General features: G+C 37.4%; 1 protein-coding gene across 2 annotated transcripts in view; it reads left to right on the top strand.

Annotated features, from left to right (window-relative positions):
* Window positions 1-18,752, top strand: part of SLC35F5 (solute carrier family 35 member F5) — a 32,913-nt gene extending 14,161 nt beyond the window's left edge. The window contains exons 8-17 of one of the 2 annotated variants that reach the window (XM_065671338.1): window positions 1,153-1,343; window positions 2,934-3,015; window positions 3,801-3,888; window positions 4,468-4,532; window positions 4,902-5,006; window positions 5,494-5,653; window positions 12,046-12,136; window positions 16,099-16,253; window positions 16,726-16,814; window positions 17,761-18,752. In XM_065671338.1, the coding sequence (XP_065527410.1) occupies window positions 1,153-1,343; window positions 2,934-3,015; window positions 3,801-3,888; window positions 4,468-4,532; window positions 4,902-5,006; window positions 5,494-5,653; window positions 12,046-12,136; window positions 16,099-16,253; window positions 16,726-16,807 (1,019 nt within the window). In that variant the 3' untranslated portion in view covers window positions 16,808-16,814; window positions 17,761-18,752. Of the gene's footprint in view, window positions 1-1,152; window positions 1,344-2,933; window positions 3,016-3,800; window positions 3,889-4,467; window positions 4,533-4,901; window positions 5,007-5,493; window positions 5,654-12,045; window positions 12,137-12,329; window positions 12,424-16,098; window positions 16,254-16,725; window positions 16,815-17,760 lie in introns of those variants that run through there. The other variant, XR_010610841.1, reaches the window with a different exon arrangement.
* Window positions 18,753-19,026: the final 274 nt, after the last annotated feature.

Raw genomic sequence — 19,026 nt, 5'->3', positions numbered from 1 at the left:
CTCATATATTTACTTTCAGGTAGAGAAAACATAGGCCTATCGTTCAGTTTACCTTTCTTGGTCACTACAGATCCAGCCTATGTTTATCTCAAGGGACCAGCTGGGTTCAGTACTTGTGATTCTTTCCTTCTGGGCTTGTATGACCAGCAGCAGTGAGTCAGCCTCTGGAAAAACAAGCCATTGTCCTTTTTAGAGCAGGAGCAAAGCAGTCAAAGTAAGAATTTTAACAGTCTATGTGCATTCTGATTTTATTTAAGCCTCACTATCATGTGATAGTCCCTGAAACAGGCCTAACTGTCCCAGAGAATTATAGATAAACTGGCTGTCAGAGAATCCAATTATCTGATCCTCGGCAAAAGAGTCCCTGCTTACAAAAGGGAAAGTCTCTTTGTTAATTTCTAGATGATGTGTTAAGAACTGCTTTCTTAGGCTCTACTATGCTGTGTTAACATGCACTTCAGGGTTGTTTGAGCTGTAGCTTTTCCTTTTAGTTATTTTTTTTTAATTTATTTATTTATTTTAGGATATTAGGTATTGTTTCATATTGAAACACTTAATGATACTTAAATAGTGATACTTGAAATACCCTTATAAATAAAATGTGATCCCGGTTTACAAGCTTAGTTAAAGGATGGATTTCAGTTGAGCAAGTGACCTTATGATCTCTGCTAAGCTTTGAGGTCTGTTGGACACTCTCATCCTCTTGAATGAAACACTGTCCTGAGGTTAGGTATACTTGTGTGCAGTTTTTGGCTGTTTGGCTATTAAAACAATTATATACAATCTCATATGTAATATTTATCAATACAAAATAATTCCGATTTAAAAATGTGTTGTTACTTTGCATGGATTTTTTTGACTGTGACAAGGGATGGTGCTTTTCAGCATGGTTTTTCTGGGTAAACAACTGTGCTGATCGAAAATGGTAATTGTGCTTTGTCTTACTACTGGCCTATCAAACAACAAAATGCTAGTTTAATAGCTAAAAATAATGGCGTGTCTTCTATTTGTATATAAACCTGTTATTTGTCAAGTATTGTAATCGGTGCTGTATTAGAACATGGTAGTTTTATTTGCTTATGGCTTGAAAAGAAATAGTAATATGCAGCTTATTGGTTTGTTTGTTTTTTTCCCTTCTCTTTTCTTCCTAAGCTCCCAAAAAGCCTCGTGTAAGGTTCAGTAATATTATGGAGATTCGACAACTCCCATCAAGCCATGCATTGGAAGCAAAGTTGTCTCGCATGTCATATCCAACAGTTAAGGACCAGGAATCAATATTAAAAACTGTAGGAAAACTTACTGCAACTCAAGTAGCAAAAATCAGCTTTTTCTTTTGTTTTGTGGTATGTGTTTCATTCTTTCAGAAGACTTAAGTATAGATGCAGTTAAAACTTGCATAATAATAGTGAAACAGTATTGAGATAACTTGTATTCTTTATGCTTCATTTTATAAATGCACTATAAGCATCAAAACTTTCCTCATGCTGGACATGAAGGTGCATCTTCTTAAAGGGAGGGTAGTAGAAACAGATCCTGATTGTGCAGTTAACTGTAAGGGCAGTTATGCTTTTGTGCTGTGTTGTCCACTGTTGGGTATGTTTGGTACAGCAAAAACTAGGATTGTGTGCACACTGTTAGTAGCTGCAGTGAGACTGCATGAAATGGGTAGATGTCAATGTGTCTTCTTTCTGGGCAGTCACAGAAAAAGTACCGTCTCGTGGCTCACTGTGGCATTGTGCCCTCCAGTAGCATGAAGAGAAGATTATTGTCCTTTAGCTCTACGGAGGGCTGGGAAATCTACTTACGCATCCATTGACTGCTGCTGTTTCTGCGTCATGCCTGAGTTCTAGGGGGAAAGAGAGCTAATGGTAGCATGATTTTTGAGAGACAGTAAAAATGTAGAGAGCAGATCAGTTACAGCTTTCCCAGAAGTAGCTAAACTGATGCTGCTGAACAGGTTATATGTAATGTAGACCCACCGCTACTTTACCCCAGGAAGTAGTGGTCTTTAAACGTTTGAAATAATAATAATAATAATAATAATAATTTGTGGACTAGGAAATGGTGATGTACATTAAGAATGTGCACACAGCAGCAAGAAAACAATAATCCACTCATTAGTGATTTTTGGATGGATGAAATAGCTTTTTAAAAAGTTATTCAAAATTCTGTGTGTCTATGTATGTGTATACCCATATGTAGAATTTCTAGGGTACAGTCCTCATGTTCAAAACAAATCCTGTTTATGCAGTTTGTGGATGCTGCTACCTATATATGTATTTCTTCTTGGACTGTATAAATATTTCCACCTAAGCCTTTAGAGAGTGGTAACTTCCTTGAAGATGCATGTGAGATCTTATTAATGAGATTTTAATCAAGAAACGATTAAACACTTGCCATTTATTCCTTTAAGGAGGAATTGACAGTCATGAATCCTTCCAAAATATTTTTTCAGATACTGAATGCAAACTCTGCTTGCTTTTTAGGTTGGAGGTGTGTGCCAGTTTTAAGTACTCTTAAAAAAATCTCATTAGGCTGACGAAATGTCCCGTGTATCTCTGAAATGTGCAGTTACAATCTTGAAGCACTTGTAAAACACCTCAGAAGAATCTTTAGTTACTATAGGATAGTTGGTATAATGTAATTTCAATCATTTAATTATTTTTAAGTTCTTAAATTTGGTATTTCATTGCAAAACATGTAGTTGAATGTGGCTGGTTTGGGCCAGTTCCAATTTTGCTTCTCTCTTCTAATGTACCTGCCACTTTAATAGAACTTAGAAATCTCTTTGAGGTAAAAGTCTCATTCTGACTTTATTTTTGGATAAATAGTTGAATTTTTTTTTTCTGTAAGGAGGATTTTATTGCACTGAGAAACTTAAACTCTCTTGTTGCTGTCCATATAATCACAAAATAATATTCCTTTTCCTCCAGTGGTTCTTGGCAAACTTCTCTTACCAAGAAGCTCTGTCAGATACCCAGGTTGCTATAGTTAATATACTGTCGTCAACCTCTGGTAAGTTTTATTACACCACCAGATGTGCATTATAAGGTTGTTTATAACATAAAAATCTCTTTGGTTACAATGGACTTGTGTAATCATTTACCTGTTGTTTTGGGTGAATAGGAAGGCTTAAAGCCATCGAATATGTGCATTTAAAAATTTTAGGCTATCCTCATGATTCCCACGATTTTCAAGTTTGTGCGTGTATTTCTGTGGTTATGTCTGTGTATTAAATGCATATATTGGAAGTGTAATAGGTTTGAAGGAAGGGCGGTGTAACTTTTTATTAAAATAGATACAATTCAGAGTAAAGTCTTCTTGCTAATTATTATTTGTTTGTTTGTTTAAATGGGTTTAGGGGTAAGGATCTTAAGCCACCTAAATACTGTGTATATCACTTACTTTACAGGTTTTATGCAAGGCCCTAATACAAGCTCTAAAGTATTTGAATTATGCGACAGTCCATGTTTTGAGGAGTTACTTTTGCTGCTTAAAAAACAGTTTTAAAAGCACAATTCTGTGATTTTTATTTTTTTTTCAGTGAGTTTTCAGGCTATTGCAGTTTATTTTGTTAGTACGGCTAGCCTTTCTCAGAGTTGAGCCTGTATTTGCTCATCTGAGAATTCATATCACAAGGTGTTAGTTTCATAGTAGTTCCAATAAAAGTTAGGGATGCTAAGATCAAGTAGTTAAGACAGGTATATGTAAAAGAGAAGAAGAAGAAAAATGTGTTTTTTTTTCTGGACTAAATAGGAATGAAACTTGGTTGTATAAAATCTTCTTAATTTCTTTTGCAGGGCTTTTCACTTTAATCTTAGCTGCAGTCTTTCCCAGTAACAGTGGAGATAGGTTTACCCTTTCCAAATTACTAGCTGTCATTTTAAGGTAAGACAATGGGCTGGAACATTTGGTCAAGAACTCCCTGATACCGTGAGAGCACTACTGTACCTATGGTATCTGTGTCAATGTATGATATGCTTCACTTTTTAAAAACTGTTTCACAGATAAACTGAACAAGTGAATTAAGTCTGTTTAAATACTTCATATCATGAACAATGATTGAATTTCATGCTCCTGTAGGAAATTGGATTAAGTAAGTTTCCTTTGGAAATATGTGGACTTACTTTCTCGTTGTTTAATTATGGTTTCTTTATTTTCGTGTAGATGTGGGGCTGGGGGGGAAAGGAAGAGGTTTGACATTCAGTGTTGTCAGCCTGTTTCATTAACTGCCTGGTGCACTGTTCAAGGAAGTTAAAAGTGGAGTTGGTGTGTTTGGTTTTAGCTTATGATAAGGCCTTAGCAAAACAGAACTCCCTTTGGCTTTTCCAGAAGTGGATTTTGATTAACTAAAAATACCTAAAGAGAGAACTGTATTATTATATTTTTCTTTTTTTTTTTTTTTTTTCTTTGAAAAACAAACTTCTTGGGTTTAAGTAACGTTTTACGTTCCTTCTTTTTTACTAGCATTGGTGGTGTGGTGCTTGTTAACCTTTCTGGATCTGAGAAATCTGCTGGAAAAGATACAATAGGTATTTACCTGGGTTTTTTTTAAACCTAGAACATGCAGTGATAAGTACCATCTTCTAACAATACTCAATAGGTCACAGAGCAAGCTATAAATTACTTACTTGTATAACATTTGACAGTCTGGATTTTTAGTTTCAACTTCTGGAACTGGATATTTATGATTATTTTTTTCCATACGTATATAGCTTAATTGGGAAAGTATTTACATTTTTGAGTTTTCTGCAGTTTTCCAGGCTTTTCATATATAATAGCTTCTGTAATAAATTATTTACCTCTGACAGTTTTATAATAGGCGTGTGTTTAGGAGAATTGATCTTAGTGGGCGTAATGTGTTTGGCATGTCTGAAGTGACTGTTTTTTTCACTTTACAGGTTCCCTTTGGTCTCTTGTAGGAGCAATGCTGTATGCTGTGTACATAGTAATGATCAAAAGGAAAGTAGATAGAGAAGATAAACTTGACATACCAATGTTCTTTGGTAAGACTGAAAATAACCCTTTTGAAAGTTTTGATTCAGTGTGTGATTAAATTGTTTGCTTTCAGGCACTGAATTGTATAGGAGAGGTAAAGGGGCTCAAAAAAGCCAAGGAGGTGGAAAAAGCCTATTGTTCGCATGGTTATGAGTACTCCAGAGACTGGTTGTGTGAATTGTTTCTTCTTTACAGTCTTAACAATGAAAGATAATACTATCAGTAGGAATGCAAGCAGTCCCTTTGATTCAGTGGTGTTTAGTTTTTGGTTTTTTTTTTTTTTTTTAATTTTTTTTCCCCAAACCTGTAAATATCTGATGTAATTGTTTAAGAATTTCTGGTTACATTTCTTACGTTCATTTCCTTTTGATTTAAAATCATGCTTTGTTGCTGCTTTTATGTATGTATGCTGTCAAAATAGCGTAATTTAGCTGAGGTTTTAGTTATATTTATGGATATGTGTTGTGATTTATCTAATATTGTCTTTATACTCAGGTTTTGTAGGGCTGTTCAATCTGTTGCTGCTGTGGCCAGGGTTTTTCCTGCTTCACTATACCGGGTTTGAAGCGTTTGAGTTTCCCAATAAGCTGATATGGATGTGCATTGTTATTAATGGCCTTATTGGAACAGTTCTGTCAGAATTCCTCTGGCTGTGGTACGTAATACATGCTTTCTGTATGTTTCACAGAAATTGTTGTACCTATGTTCTCAAATGTTGAGATGTCAAATTGTCTAGGTAGGGTTTTCTGCCTTTTAAAATTTTTCTTCTGTCCATGTTGAGTTACAGGATGTCATCCATGTCATAACATCCTGTTTAAGAGCAACAGCTTGACTTCTAAAAGCAGGCCATGTGATCTTGTAGTGTTTATTAAGATACTATGTTGCTCAGCTCATTCTAGAATTAGCATATTGAGAAAAAAAGACTTTGTGCTACAGAGTTGCAGTAGTAATGGGACAACATGATTTTCTGTGGGGAGAATTCTTTCGTTTCCAAGACCTTATGCATGTTGGATATATACATGACCTAGAATTCGGTGTTCTATAGTTGACAAATTTGTTTGAATCTTCAGATACTGAATGAGAAAAATCTCATCAGAACATATTAATCATGAAGATATGGCAATTCTTAAATTAACCTAGCTTTTCTTTAGTAATTTAATTATATGATAGTCTGGATAGATCATCAACAGAGGATTAAACATCAGACTTCTAGATCAACTGCTCAAAAGCTGTAGCAGACTTAAACGTCTGCATGGCTTTTAAAAGCACAGGGTCACTAGAGAACTGTTCGGTAAGTCAGGTTCTCAGCTTGAGAGAATTCAGGAAGTCTGAGTTTCTTCTAGGCCAGCATTAAGTTAAAATAGGGGTGTAGCAGAAAATTCTACAAGTTGTAAAGCCCTGTTTTATTCTGGAAACCCTGAGGAAGAGTTTCCAAAAAGAGACATGCTTCCAATGCCATACTCAGTGAACAGTGTCAGTTTTGGTGTTAGTTTTGAAAAGGTGTGGCAGTTTGTGAGTTTTCACCTGAGAGCCCTTGGTGTTTGGGCTCTCAACTCAGAGGTAGAGAGACTGGAAAACCTCATGGGATAGCTACTCTATGGAGATGTCTGTTCTAGGATCCTAAGTTGTGTTACACTACGGCAATAAAAGATCTAGGTGGAGTTCCTTGAAAGTTCCATAAAAAGTTTTTTTGTGTGTGTGCATTGTTTTTGTTTTGTTTAGTTTTGTTTTCAGAATGAGCTTAAAGTTTAGAAAATTTAATCAGGCCATTTTTTGTTCATTTGCAAACTTTTAAACCAGTCTTAGTTGTAAGTGCATTGCAGCATATGGTTCTTTGTAATTTAATTTCTTTATTGACAGAGTATTTTTGTGATGATAATGCCATTGTGTAAGATGAGACTGCACTTTAGTATCAGTTAGTAAAAAAGTTAATTTCAACATAAGCAAAATAACAAATAAACAAAACCCCAAAACCTAAAACTCCCCAAGCCCCCAGACCTGGCTCGTAAACCAAAATCAAGTATTAGCATAGGGTTAAGTACACGGGTGTGCATGGGTGTGACTTTCTGTATGCATGCCATTTGTGTAATTACTTAGAATGATGATCCAATCAAAGAGCTAATTTTATTTCCAGTTCCATTTCCCTAGAATTTTGGACTAGGACTAATTTCAGAGTTTGTGCTGACGTCAATCACCCTTTTAGCTGTCCACTGTGCCACGAGGGCAGGGGAGCCCAAGACTGTTGGTTGATATTCAAGGATCACCTGCTATAAGCTCAGGAGTGTTGCATCCCAACTAGAAGGAAGTGCGGCAGAAGGGCCAGGAGACCTCCTTGGATGGATAAGGAGCTGCTGAGGAAAATTCAAAGGAAAAAAGAGGCTTATAAAAAATGGAAGCAAGGACAGATGGCCTGGGTAGAGTACAGGGATGTTGTCCGGGAAGCTAGGGACCAGGTCAGGAAGGCTAAGGCCCAGTTAGAATTAAACCTAGCCAGGGATGTTAAGGATAACAGGAAGGGATTCTACAGGTACGTAGCAAACAAAAAACAGACTAGGGACAACATAGGCCCCCTGAGGAAGCTTTCGGGAGAACTGGCTACACAGGATTTGGAGAAGGCTGAGGTTCTTAATGACTTCTTTGCCCTGGTCTTCACTGACAAAGGCTCTGACTGCACCACCCAGGTCTTAGGAGGTAGATGCAGGGACTGTGAGAATGAAGACCTTGAGCCCACTGTGGGAGAGGATCTGGTTCGAGACCATCTTAAAAATCAGACCGCGCACAAGTCCGTGGGACCTGATGGAATCCATCTGCGGGTTCTGAAGGAGCTGGCAAATGAAGTTGCTAAGCCACTGGCCATCATATTTGAAAAATTATGGCAGTCAGGTGAAGTTCCTGACGACTGGAAAAAGGGAAATATAACCCCCATTTTCAAGAAGGGGAAAACAGAAGACCCGGGGAATTACAGAGCAGTCAGTCTCACCTCTGTGCCTGGCAAAATCTTGGAGCACATTCTCCTGGAAGGCATGCTAAGGCACATGAAAAACAACAAGGTGCTTGGTGACAGCCAGCATGGCTTCACTAAGGGGAAATCCTGCCTGACCAATTTGGTGGCCTTCTGTGATGGGGCTACAGAACTGATGGACAAGGGTAAAGCAGCTGATGTCATCTACCTGGAGTTGTGCAAAGCGTTTGACACTGTCCCACACCACATCCTTCTCTCTAAATTGGAGAGATATCAATTTGATGGATGGACCACTCGGTGGATAAAAAACTGGCTGGATGGCCGCACACAAAGAGTTGTGGTCAATGGCTCAATGTCCGGCTGGAGACCAGTAATGAGTGGTGTCCCTCAGGGATCGGTGTTGGGACCTGTCTTGTTTAACATCTTCGTCGCTGACATGGACAGTGGGATTGAGTGCGCCCTCAGCAAGTTTGCTGATGACACCAAGTTGTGTGGTCCGGTTGATACGCTGGAGGGAAGGGATGCCATCCAGAGAGACCTTGACATGCTTGTAAGGTGGGCTGATGCCAACCTTATGAAGTTCAACCACGACAAGTGCGAGGTCCTACACCTGGGTCGGAGCAATCCCAGGCACAGCTACAGATTGGGCAAAGAAGAGATTCAGAGCCGCCCTGCAGAGAAGGACTTGGGGGTGTTGGTCGATGAGAAAATGAACATGGGCCGGCAGTGTGCGCTCGCAGCCCAGAAAGCCAACTGTATCATGGGTTGCGTCAAAAGGAGTGGGACCAACAGGTCGAAGGAGGTGATTATGCCCCTCTACTCTGCTCTTCTGAGACCTCACCTGCAGTATTGTGTGCAGTTCTGGTGTCCTCAACATAAAAAGGACATGGAACTGCTGGAACAAGTCCAGAGGAGGGCCATGAGGATGATCAGGGGACTGGAGCACCTCCTGTATGAAGACAGGCTGAGGAAGTTGGGGCTGTTCAGGCTGGAGAAGAGAAGGCTGCGTGGAGACTTCATAGCAGCCTTCCAGTACCTGAAGGGGGCCTATAGGGATGCTGGGGAGGGACTGTTAGTCAGGGACTGTAGTGACAGGACAAGGGGTAATGGGTTCAAACTTAAACAGGGGAAGTTTAGATTGGATATAAGGAGGAAATTCTTTCCTATTAGGGTGGTGAGGCACTGGAATGGGCTGCCCAGGGAGGTTGTAAGTGCTCCATCCCTGGCAGTGTGCAAGGCCAGGTTGGATGAAGCCTTGTGCGGGATGGTTTAGTGTGAGGTGTCCCTGCCTATGGCAGGGTGGTTGGAACTAGATGATCTTGAGGTCCTTTCCAACCCTAACTATTCTATGATTCTATGATTCTAAGTATAGTCCTCTTTCCTTCGAAGTAAATATTATCATTTAATCTATTTCTTTACTCCATCTGGTGACATACTGACAGCTTCATGGTAGATGTGACACTAATAATTTTTTCTCCAAACTAACTTATAAGTTTCATTGGATTCTGTACTGTTTATGGTGTGCTGATGGATAGGATGGTTCTAACTGTGAAGTATTCAGTGCAGAAATGCAGAGATACTCTATTATGGTATAGAATGAGACTTAGAATATTAGGAAGGAAATTTGCAAAAATGCGGAGTATTTAAATTGATTTGTTTCTGTTCTGTTGCTTTCTCATCTGCATACATTTGTCTTTGCTTTAAGGACACAGAACATACAAAGTGATTTTTTAAATACCTGAACTGGTACTTTTTGCTTGCCTGAAAGTCACTGTTACAGAGGACCTACTGATTTGGTTTGCATGTATTTCTCTAATTAAACTGGAAGAGTTTAATTAGAGAAATACATGCATGAAGTCATGTTCTAGAAAACCTTTTCCAAATTTGTGTTTAAGTCTTTGTGTTTAAAAGGTATTAACAGACTTCTGTGAGGTGAATGAAAATAGCACTGCTATGATGCTGCATCTATTTAATTTTTACAGTAATCAGAGTAAAGAATGAGAAGGTAAAAAAACAAATTCCAGAATTCTGCCAAAACCGGCAACTATGAGAGTTTTCCTTCTTCAAAAATCGCTGTGTTCAGGACTGATTACAGTTCCACACGAAAGCACAGATGGTACTGTTTTCAGTACTTGCCAAAGATGAAGGTTGCCTTTATCTAATTAAATAAATAATTTTTGGGTGCCTTTGAAATAAGAGGCTGACTCTGTAGTGGGCATTACTGATTTGAATTGGGTAGATAGCCCTTTGTATTTATTTTCTTTATATGGTAGTCTGTCTCATGGAGGAGTATTTGCTAACAAGCCTCATTATGCTTGGTAACTTTTGACTTGGTCGGCCATAAAATGGAAATTGCAGGTTTTTTGTGTTGCATGTTCTTCACTTGGTATTCACAGAATCACAGAATCACAGAATCCCAAGGGTTGGAAGGGACCTAAAAAGATCATCTAGTCCAACCCCCCTGCAAGAGTAGGGTAACCTACAGTACATCATACAGGAACTTGTCCAGGCGGGCCTTGAATATCTCCAGTGTAGGAGACTCCACAACCCCCCTGGGCAACCTGTTCCAGTGCTCTGTCACTCTTACAGTAAAGAAGTTCTTCCTGATGTTAACGTGGAACTTCCTATGCTCCAGTTTACACCCATTGCCCCTTGTCCTATCACTGGATATCACTGAAAAAAGCCTAGCTCCATCATCCTGACACCTACCCTTTACATATTTGTAAACATTGAGGTCACCCCTCAGTCTCCTCTTCTCCAAGCTAAAGAGACCCAGCTCCCTCAGCCTCTCCTCGTAAGGGAGATGTTCCACTCCCTTAATCATCTTTGTGGCTCTGCGCTGGACTCCTTCAAGCAATTCCCTGTCCTTCTTGAACAGAGGGGCCCAGAACTGGACGCAATATTCCAGATGCGGCCTCACCAAGGCTGAGTAGAGGGGGAGGAGAACCTCTCTTGACCTACTAACCACTCCCTTTCTAATGCACCCTAAGATGCCATTTGCCTTCTTGGCCACAAGAGCACATTGCTGGCTCATGGTCATCCTCCTATCCACCAGGACCCCCAGGTCCCTTTCCCCTTCACTACTTTCCAGCAGGTCACCCCCCAACCTGTACTGGTACATGGGGTTGTTCTTCCCCAGATGCAAGACTCTACACTTGCCCTTGTTAAATGGTCATGTTGGATTTGTAATGCCTTATATATTTATAAGGCTTTTATTATATATGTTGTATGATATATGTTGTATTTATAGGCTTATATCAAAATGCCAAAAATCCTGAGCTCATGTGTGCTCTGAACTTTGTCCTACATAAGCTCGGAATTTTATTTTTTTTTCTAATTTAAAAAGCCTTCAGTAGATCACTCATTTGCAAACTAAACAAGAGTTGCAAAGGAGTTTGGGAAAAAGGGTCAGTATTCTGAGGCTGTTTGAGTACTACTTTGTCATGCGTGTAGTTTTGTTGTTCTGTCATTTAAATAAATTGTAATGGCTTTGTGTGGCTCAGTGGTTTAGTGAAGTCTAAAGACTTTGTTCCTGCTTGAGAGATATTAGAAGACCACTTGCAGAACGTAAAGAAGTCTTACTGAGACTCTGAAGAATGGGTTCAAGGTTGTATTTTAGAATGAGATTTGAAAAGCATAGTTTGTTAAGAATTTGTCTGCTGTTAAAAATGTTTTCCTTTTTGGGTAGGATTTCTAGACATCAGTAACCTTTCTTTTTTTAATTAACCAGACAGGGGCAAAGTAGATTTAATTGCTGTAAGCTGGTATTAAACTATTTCAAACTGGAAACAAAGTGCAGGTTTTTCTAGGTGGGGTTACTCCATGTCAAGTAGGGGATTTTTCATAATCTCAAAAAGTTTGTGGGGGAATCAAACCTCACTCCAGAAGACATCAATAGTCTAGTTAAGAATTCTGAGCAGTTTTACAGATTTATGATGGTGTGTGGGTATCTTTATTTTTGTTTATTAAAGCAAACAATATGTAACAGGCTTGAATAAATGTCTTCTGCAGTTTGTATTACTTCAGTTGTATTTTAGCTTTTAAATAAGACCCCTTTATTAATATATTTTTTAATTGTCTTTTAGGGGATGCTTTCTTACCTCATCACTGATAGGCACACTTGCGCTAAGCCTTACAATACCTCTGTCCATAATAGCTGACATGTGCATGCAAAAGGTAATGTACTTAACCAAGTTCTGAGCATTATTAACAGAACTTCTTTGAATTAAATAGTGGTGTTATTTTTAGCAGTGTATACAATGAACAATAGTTTACTTCCATTTCTTTTTAATAATCTCTTGATATTGAAAGTTACAGTTATCTTGCATTTATAAACATGCACTTGTACACTTAAATATATGTGCTTAAGATGCAGCTTGTATGAAAAGTACCCGGAGTCATCAGCAGTGGCTGGCCGAATGTTTTACCTTGAGCAGGCACTTTTCAGAAATAAACAACTGCAAGTACAGTACCACTTAATACCTTTACAATTACAGAATTGTTATAGACTGCCTATCTTGAAGATACTCAATTAGTGACAAAACCAAAAACATGCAGGTTTACCACAAGGGAATGCAGCAGCTACAAGGTTTAATTGCACTTTATTAGATTCATGCAGATGTTAGGCTTCCACGTAACTGTCCTCCTTTAGGTTAGTCTAGTTTCCCTGGCATTAAGGTAAAAGCTCTGGAAAGCCTTGCATGTAGAGAAAGAAAAGAAAAGAATTTGATAATATGAATTTAGAATACAAACAGTATGAAGTCAGTTTAAAATACTTCTCAAGCTGTATAGATATTTTTGTTTTCATGCCGGTGGGCTAGAATTCTCAGTTAGAAATATATAATTATGAACTTCAACTCTGAATACTTGAATTTAATATTAAATAAGTGGCAAGGAATATAAAATTCTTAATTTCATGTGAATAGTCATTATTTAGCATATACTTTAAGCATGCAATTATTAGGGTCTTTTTGTTTGATTGGGATTTTTTTGGCTGCTTCTTTTGGTTGGTTGGTTGGGGGATTTGTTTGGGGGTCTTTTCCCATTTAAATTGAGTCATTTACTTAATGTCAATGTGGATTTCAGAAAATAAATCTGAAAAATAAAAGGTTAAAAATATAAAAAGGAAAGTCAAATTAGAAAATAAAAGGAGAGTCGGACCCTGAATAAATACTTGCGTAATGAACACGTGAGGTACACTGTGTTTCATATTAGTAGTAGCTGAATATTCAACATGGAAATACAGCAAAACCTTGCAGTGATTCTAACAGTAATAGAATCATAGAATAGAATCATAGAATAGTTAGGGTTGGAAAGCACCTCAAGATCATCTAGTTCCAACCACCCTGCCATAGGCAGGGACACCTCACACTAAACCATCCCGCACAAGGCTTCATCCAACCTGGCCTTGCACACTGCCAGGGATGGAGCACTTACAACCTCCCTGGGCAGCCCATTCCAGTGCCTCACCACCCTAATAGGAAAGAATTTCCTCCTTATATCCAATCTAAACTTCCCCTGTTTAAGTTTGAACCCATTGCCCCTTGTCCTGTCACTACAGTCCCTGACTAACAGTCCCTCCCCAGCATCCCTATAGGCCCCCTTCAGGTACTGGAAGGCTGCTATGAAGTCTCCACGCAGCCTTCTCTTCTCCAGGCTGAACAGCCCCAACTTCATTTGTTGGCAAGATAACTGTGTTTGTGTTGCTGTTTATCTGCAATATACACTTGGAACATAAATTAAATAGGAAAGTAAATACCTGATGGTAGCCACTAAGGAAACAAGGCAAAAAAAAAAAAAGATTCGTAGGCTGCTCCCCCAAAAACTCACTTTAGTGAGGTGGAATAAGGTTTAGGTGTGAGCTAATGTTGGTAGCAAAACCTGAGAATTTTGTGTGTGTGTGTATGTATGTGTGTGCATTAATACATATTTTATAGGTATATACTTCTGTGCGTTCAAATACATTTTTAGAGATGTGTGTATATATGGATACATACACCAATGTATGAAAAGCTTAGCTTGTCTTCTGAAGTGATTAAACTTTCTTCTGGAATACATTGAAAAATTGAATATGCTTTTTTAATTCTCAGGAAACAACTTAATGCCTAGGCTATTTAATCTGCGTAAGCACAGAGTCCAGATCTTTTAAAATTAATTTGTTCTTCATGTACTCATGCAATATTGAGGCATTTTAAGTAGCAGAAATATCTTTAAAGCTCTGCTGGATGACTTTCAGTGGGCATTGGTAATACAAGGGCAAGTTACATCAGCTCATTTTTATAGTTTGTCACTGTCCAATTTTTATTTATATTATTGATATTTATAAGCAAACAAAAAAGCCGCACAAATGTAGCTAGCTGTCAGTCTAACTTTCTGTACACCTTATGTTTGCTTTTTTCGTATTTCTTGTTTTAAATCTTCCACTTCCTGTGTTGTCCCACTTTATGTGCTTGCATCATCTTTCATGATCTGAATCTTCATGCCTGATCCATTTCATCCATGATTCTTTGCTGCCACTTGGTTCCTTCTGGATCTTGTGTTCTGTGTACTTGCTCCCTTCTGTTCCTTTTAATTTTTCTGTCTTTGTTTGAAAAGGCTGCTTATTCTTTTTCGCTGCACAAATACAGAGCCTGGCTGGTTTTATGAAGATGGCCATTAGCTGATGATGCTTCCAACATCTTGCCATATGCAGGAGAGCAATCAGGGAGGGGTTGGGGATTCCTTTTCTTTTTTGTTACTTTTCTGATTCGTATATGCATTTCACATTTCTGTTGCCCTTCCTTCTTCCTGTGGCTGTTACGTACTTACTGTCCAAGTTTCTGCTTCCTGTCTGTTGGATGCTTTTAGCTTGTGGCTGCTGCGTGTACCTTTATGGGAATGGAAACTTTTTTGAAGAAATCGCTAGTAATAAAAGCACAAATGAGTGCCTCTAAAGGCAAATTCCTGTAGAATTTAAGGTTGTTTGTACAAGTGTATTTGTGCAACTATGTCTGTGTCTTACAATATGCGTAATTATTAACTTTCTGGGTATTAGTTATTCTGTAATAGTCTGACATATATCAGAATCTAAAGAAATTACATCCAAATTTTTAATAAATATTTAAATATTCCTTTTGGTATCTTATGTGTTTATGAATTTCTATTAGAAATCGGTAAGGATAATATAAAGCTCTTAAAGCTGCAGTTTATTAGATTTTTGAGGCTGAGCATCAGTGCTAGGTATCAGATCTGTACCCTTTTTCTCCAGTTTTCAACTTTACAGATTTTTCCCACAAGGGGGAGCTATATTCATGGCTCATTGCTCAGTTGGCCTCAGAGGTGTTTCAGAGGCTAGTTCTTGGTCTTGTGTCCTTGATTTAGAATCATAGAATCACAGAATAGTTTGCGTTGGAAGGGACCTTAAAGATCATGGCATCCCATGGGCAGACACCTTCCCCCAGATCAGGTTGCTCCAAGCTCCGTCCAACCTGTTTTTGGACACTGCTAGGGATGGAGCAGCCACCGCTTTTCTGGGCAACCTGTGCCAGTGCCTCATCACCCTCTACCTTTTTGTAATTTTAAGTTTTAAACAGTGCCAGATAATCACTTCTGAGTGTAGTAGTAGATAAAATACTAGTATAGCTACAAGTAGAATTTAATTTAAATTGGGAAAATAATATGCTGTACCTTTTTTTTTTTTTTTAATTTAAAGAGAGAATTTCCAGTAGCATAGTTTTTCTGTGTGCATTGATTTCAGCAGTTATCACTTAGTGACTGTATATTCATAGTGAATAAACAGATGTACAAATGCTTCAGGTGAAAGAATTTTTGAAGTGTCTAAGGGACTTTCTCACTGGTACCAGTCAGACAGCTAAAACCTCAAGTTGAGACAATTGGAAATGACAGTCTTCATCCACGTCACAGTGCAAGCAGTATGTTCCACTATAAAGCAGGGACTAGCAGAGAAAAGTTTTTCATTTACTAGAAGTAGCAGTGGCTATAGGAATTGTGCCAAATAACTCACCCAATTTAAATTAACTGGAACTTCATCTCAAACTCACAATAATAATTATCCCAAATATACAGTATGTGATTTATTTATTTATTTATGTATTTATTTTAATACTATTAAGTGAATGATGTTTGTGTTTTAATTCCAGGTGCAGTTTTCCTGGTTATTTTTTGCAGGGGCAGTACCTGTATTTTTTTCTTTTTTCATTGCAACTCTCTTGTGTCACTACAACAACTGGGATCCAGTGATGGTGGGAATCAGAAGAATTTTTGCCTTTATTTGTAGAAAACATCGAATTCAGAGGTAGGGCAGTCACAAAGTATAACCCTATCTCTTCTTTAGCCTTTCCAGTTTGTCATACTCTTTTCTAAGCCACATTACTCATATGGTATTTATTTTAATCTAATTTTATATTCGGGTGTATTCAGGTGTACTAATTTCTTAATAGTAGTAGTTGCCAATCCATTTATTAACCTATGTAATGCTGAAAAAATGGGAAGAGGTGAAGTTTCTTGACATTTTAAAAGAAGTTTCCTAGTGGCTGTCAGTTTTTTTTGGTTTTTTGTTTTTTGTTTTTTTGTTTTTTTGTTTTTTTTTTTTACCTTAAAGCCTCTGTGATAACTGTCTTACCCAGAACAGTTAAAATTGTGCAACTTGAGTCTACTTTATGGAGTTGAGGGGTCTTTGTATGGTATAGCATATAGCATACTTAGTACTTCTGTTGGTTTCATAACAACCAATTTAATATTACTGTATAACTTTTATTTCTTTTAAGAATGCCAGAAGAAAACGAGCAGTGCGAAAGTCTCATTCCTATGCATAGTGTCTCACAAGATGGAGACAGTTGCTGTTCATAGACAAAAGGTATGTTTAATAAACTACAAACAATGCAGAGAAAGGTAACGACTGGTTTTCATCACCGCATTTGTGTTATATAAGCACACATTTTAGAGATCACACAGTTAATCTTGTGCCATATTGATAGAGTTTTGAATGGTATCATCAAAATTATTATTATCACCAAGCATTATTCTCACTTTGATGTAGCTCTTGGTCAATGGTTTTGAAATGTAGGGTTTTTTACTTAAGAGTATTACAGTGTTCACCAAAAATTGGACATGAATTGACAAACCAGAATAAGCATATAACTTTTTTGTATGGGTATTTTTTATGGAGGATCTATGAAGTAATTGTTCCACTCTCTTTAATGCTGTTGAGGTCTCAGCTTGGGCTACTGCTGTTGATTGAAAACATCAATGTTTAAGGAAGTTTAGAAGACATTGCTGGACTTAATCATTATGGGTCCAGAAGATGCAAAGGAGTCTTTTTGTGTATGTGGTTGACAAGAATTAAGCTGTTAAATTGCATTTAAATGTTAGGGAAAATTATTTCTCATGATAAGGATAGGGAAACTAGACTAGAATAGCTAGGGAGTTCACAAAATACCCCTCTCTGACGCAGTTACACAAACCTCTAACAGGGACATTACGTGTTTTGTTGATACTGTCTAGGACCATAAAGGCAGACATAGTTTAGGGAACTCTCTTAGCCCTATGCGTCAGGGTTTTAGTTTTCAAATAACACATGCAGAATTACATGATGAGGAGTATATTTTCATTTTCCGATGTTGCTTAAATCTGATAAAGAAATTAAAAATAACCAAAACAGTAATTGTGTTGTTTTAAGACACACAAGTTACTTATTTTTATTAGTAAGTTTGAAACAAATACACATGGAGATTCATTATTTGGTGATCTTTAATTATGTAGCCCTGATAATTTTTTTCTTTCTTTTTTTTTTATTTCTTTAGTTTGAAAATGGAATGATGCCCAGCGAAAAGACAATCTCCTGGAAAATTCCCTAAGGAATCATGTTCCAGTGCCTATTCTGAATTTGTAGTAAAAATAAGAAGTTTCAGTTCTTTTGGAACTCTAAACTTTCCCTCTTTCTTGCTTTCACCTAGTTTTATAAATGAAAAAGTTTACTACATGCCTATCACCATAGTCTGTCAGAGCAACCAACCTGCCTTATCACACAGAGCTAATGAAGTTACTTGACAAAATCAAGAATCAAGAAAACAAATGCTGTTAAAGTGATTTCTTTCTTTCTTTCTTTAACTCATGATTTTGTTAAATGCTGGACAATGTTATTTTAAAAAAATACTTTCAAATGAGTTATATAAATAAGTCTGCAGGTCATCAAGTCTTACCAAGCTTTCAGATGAAAAGCTAAATAGAGATGTTACCTGTAGTAAGTACAAGTTAACTTTTTTATGTTGTATAAACTATTTGGATATTAATAGAAGAAAATGGAAAAATAATTTATTAAGTTCATTCTTGTAATTATTAAGGCAGGATCTTTGTACGGTCCTGGAACACTACGTATGTATTGTATTATGCCATTTTCAGAAGAATTGTGATGGCAATATGTGCCGATGTTTAAAAAATATTTTGCTACCTAACAGTCTGGAATGTTTGAAATTTTAGTGAATGGTAGAATATTAGAGAACATATACTACATTTGGGTATACATTCTCAAAATCGGTGTTTGTTTTAAAGAGACAGATTCTGTAACCCATTCTTATTCCCAGTTACCTTACATGGAAAACTAAACTTGAACATTTTCATGCGTATAGCTGCCAAGTTCTAAAAGAGACCAAATTAATTGTGGAAGTTTTCAGTCGATGGGTTGGCACTACAGTAATTTGCTAAACAATCTGGAAGATAATGGTGTCCGCATTGATTTCCCCCCCCCCCCCTTCCCCCCCCAGTTGCATTAATAAATTTATTCTAAACCTGATAATTTTCCTTATAAACTGTTATTTTCCTTCCACTGCAGTGCTTATGTCCTATTTGATTCTGAAAACTTATGAATAGTTATATTCAGGAATATTTGAAATGAGTCAATGCCATTTTCCTACTTCTGGCCTATCAGACACATGTAGAAGTTAATTTTGGCTTTTGATGGATGTAATTTTTTTATAATTGATGGAGGATGGATTTTCAGCTAGCAGTATTCTCTTCCATGTAGCAAGATTATTAATAATGCAGAGTATCTCTAATGTCCTTCCACACAA

Source organism: Lathamus discolor, chromosome 3, assembly GCF_037157495.1.
Source record: "Lathamus discolor isolate bLatDis1 chromosome 3, bLatDis1.hap1, whole genome shotgun sequence".
Taxonomy (NCBI): domain Eukaryota; kingdom Metazoa; phylum Chordata; class Aves; order Psittaciformes; family Psittacidae; genus Lathamus; species Lathamus discolor.
Note: the sequence above shows the minus strand (reverse complement) of the source record. Positions and strands in the feature narration are given on the sequence as shown.